Here is a 3,264-nt window from a genome sequence, read left to right as displayed (position 1 = left end):
CATTAATATAAAGTACAGGTAAATTTGGCTGTAACACCTGATACATCAGTCACCTTTCACCATATTTATCCATGCTTTGAGGGTCTTAATCTTAAATTTATAATTAAATTTTTTTCTTCTTTTAAATAAAACAGCTCAGTCTGCCTGCTAATCTCACAACATTCATGATTTCATCATTTAAAATAACTACTGCTCATATTAACAGCATCAGACTGGTTTGCTCCTCTAACCTTCCTCCTGTTAAAGCTTTAAATATGAACATCTGAACAGCGCCCTCTGCTGGAGACAAATATTATTTCCTGCTTGTAACAGTTGATCACGTGACTGTGATCCACGAAAGTGAAACTAAATTTCGACACTTTAAACTGAGCTGAGACGCCATCACAGAGCGTCAGATCTCTGCTGAAAAACACACATTTGGAGGATTTTAATCAGACGGTTCAACAAACAGCAGTTTGTTGAGTTACAGATACTCAAAGATCAAATGGATGAGAAACTTTTTGAAAGTTACCTGAGCTGCCACGTGTGCTCAGAGACTTTCAGAGATCCTGTGTCTCTGAGCTGCGGCCACAGCTTCTGTTCAAGCTGCCTGCAGAAATTCTGGGAACAAGCTAAAAACAAAAACTGTCCCATTTGTAAAAGAAGATCCTCTAAAGATTATCCACCTGTGAACTTTGCTCTGAAAGAACTTGCTGATTCATTTGCTGGCAGACAGAAAGCTGGATCATCTGAGACAGAAAAGGGAGAGAAGACATTAATGTCAGTGTGCAGTAAACACCAAGAAGAGCCCAAACTGTTCTGTGTGGATGAAGATAGAGCTGTGTGCACCGTCTGTGATTTTCCTCACCAACATGGTCACAAAGTGGTTCCTGTAGAAGAAGCAGTCAGTGACCTGAAGGAGCAGCTGAAATCTGCCTTAAAGTCTCTGCAGGACAAGAGGAACAAATACAAACAAGTGGAGGAAACCTACAATGAAGTGATTGAACACTCCAAGAAGCAGCTGTTGTCCACAGAGAGGCAGATCAGAGCAGAGTTCAACAAGCTCCACCAGTTCCTGAGAGAGGAAGAGGAGTCCAGACTGGCAGCTCTGAGGGAGGAAGAGGAGCAGAAGGGGAGGACTATGAGCAGAGAGATGAAGATGATTGAGGAGCAGATCTCCTCTCTGTCAGACAGCATCTCTGCTGTTGAAGAAGAGCTGCAGAAACACAGCGTGCCATTCCTCAGCAGTTATAAAGCCACTCAGAGCAGAGCCAGAGCCCAGAGCTCACTGTCAGATCCACAGCTGCTCTCAGGAGCACTGATAGATGTGGCCAAACACCTGGGAAACCTGTCCTTCAGAGTGTGGGAGAAGATCAAGGAGAAGCTCCACTTCAGTCCTGTCATTCTGGACCCAAACACTGCAAGTCCCTGGCTCTGTCTGTCTGATGATCTGACCAGTGTGAGACAAGGAGACACAAAGCAGCAGCTTCCTGACAATCCAGAGAGAAACACTAAGTATGCCAATGTTTTTGGCTCTGAGGGCTTCAGCTCAGGGAAACACAGCTGGGAGGTGGAGGTGGGAGACCATCCTGACTGGAATGTGGGTTTAGTTAAAGAATCAGCTGACAGGAAGGGAGAGTGTCCTGCTTCACCAAAATATGGAATCTGGGCTTTGCTGCATGTCAGTGGAAAATACACTAATTGTGATGGTCAGACTGTGAAGGTGAAGAAGAGTCTCCAGAGGATCAGAGTCCAGCTGGACTATGACAGGGGGGAGGTGTCCTTCTACAACCCTGAAGACATGACTCACATCTGCACTCACAGACACACTTTCACTGAGAAACTCTTCCCATTTTTCAGTGTTGGAGAATCAGGAGACGCCAAAACCTGTGATATCCAAATGTGTCAGATTTCACAGTAAAGTGATTCTTTTTTAACGTCTGTGTGGTGATTTTTTTATGTGTGTTGTTTTTTTCTTTAGGCTTAAAGAATCCGATTTTAGCACCAATGACATGATGGGACACATCTTTCTGTTTTATATAATGCTCAGGATATTCCCAAAGCACACAATGAGACTTTTTGGATCACATGTAGATTTTCTTTCTTTTTCAGCTGCCAAACAAAACTGTTTTCATTTGTTACTTTCTGATGTTTTCACTTGAAAGCATTGAAGTCATTTTTATTGATCTTTTTGAAGCAGATTATTGATGCTGATATAATCATTGAGCTGCTGTTTGTTTCCCATGTGTGTCAGTACAGATTACTGTTCACTGTCTGACACAGAATTACATTTATTCAGTGATATTCAGGAAATGTCTTCAATTGTGTTTGTCATTGTTCCAAATTGATCTTTGTCCTGAATGTTGAGTCTAAATCACAGTGACTAAAAACTAGAGAGAAAACTGCAGATTCTTGATTCCAGCTGCAACTAAAGACTATTTAACAAAATCATCTGTTGATGTTTTAGTCAATGAAACAGCAGAAAATGAGTGATAAAGACACCAAAGGCTCACATATGAGTCCATGTTCTGTATGTCTATGAACACAAACACTGATTTGATCCTTCTTGAACATTGATGCTGTTAAAGTTGCTGTTTGTTCCAGTGTGTTTATGTCAGCTTCAGCTCACAAAGATTTATTGTCTCTATCAGACGTTTTGTTCATGCTTTCTTTTCCTGTTCTTATCCGGGGGTTACAGCAAACATTTGCTCTGTCATTGATTATTATTTTGCTCCACAGCAGCAGCAGAGCTGCTTTGTTGTAAAGGCTCATAGAAATTATTGATCCAACTGTCTGAATTCAATCTGGCCTTTGATTTTGTTGTGTTGCGTTCATGGAACTCACAGCAGTTACACAAAAACCAAAGGACCTGTTTCCATATCACAATATTTGAGCCACTGAGGGTTATTAGTTTTCTTTAAGGAAGGTTTTGCTTTGTTTGTTTTTGCCTTTTAAATGTTTACAAACAGATGATAAACTTTTTTCTTCCCTGCTAATCTCCATCCACACTCCAGTCCAGTAGGTGGCAGTAATGCACCTGTAAGTTGGCTCCATTAAAATCCTTCCAATCCAATCAAATTGTATCTGTCTCATTCATGATCATATAAGGTTCAACTAGCAGTGAAATGTTTTAATGACTGCCCTTACACACCAGCACGATGAAAGATATGCTCAGATTATACACTAAGATCAAATGAAAATAAAATACTTCAAATATAATATAAAAATGTACCAAAATATATACACTAAATATATATTATATATAGACCCAGACAGGGTGTGTTG

At 40.5% G+C, this 3,264-nt stretch overlaps 1 protein-coding gene across 1 annotated transcript; it reads left to right on the top strand.

The window, feature by feature from the left end:
• The first annotated feature begins 380 nt into the window (after nucleotides 1-380).
• On the top strand, nucleotides 381-3,052 carry LOC115775690 (nuclear factor 7, brain-like). Its single transcript, XM_030723165.1, has one exon. The coding sequence runs from the start codon at nucleotides 485-487 to the stop codon at nucleotides 1,898-1,900; it is 1,416 nt and encodes a 471-aa protein (XP_030579025.1). The 5' UTR covers nucleotides 381-484; the 3' UTR covers nucleotides 1,901-3,052.
• Nucleotides 3,053-3,264: the final 212 nt, after the last annotated feature.

Source organism: Archocentrus centrarchus, unplaced genomic scaffold (genome assembly GCF_007364275.1).
Source record: "Archocentrus centrarchus isolate MPI-CPG fArcCen1 unplaced genomic scaffold, fArcCen1 scaffold_24_ctg1, whole genome shotgun sequence".
Classification (NCBI taxonomy): Eukaryota; Metazoa; Chordata; class Actinopteri; order Cichliformes; family Cichlidae; genus Archocentrus; species Archocentrus centrarchus.
The sequence above is the reverse complement of the archived record's forward strand: the minus strand, read 5'-3'. Positions and strand labels throughout refer to the sequence as shown.

What these genes read in the sequence shown, in the direction of transcription:
- LOC115775690 (XM_030723165.1), top strand. Translation starts at nt 485, where the DNA reads ATGGATGAGAAACTTTTTGAAAGTTACCTGAGCTGCCACGTGTGCTCA.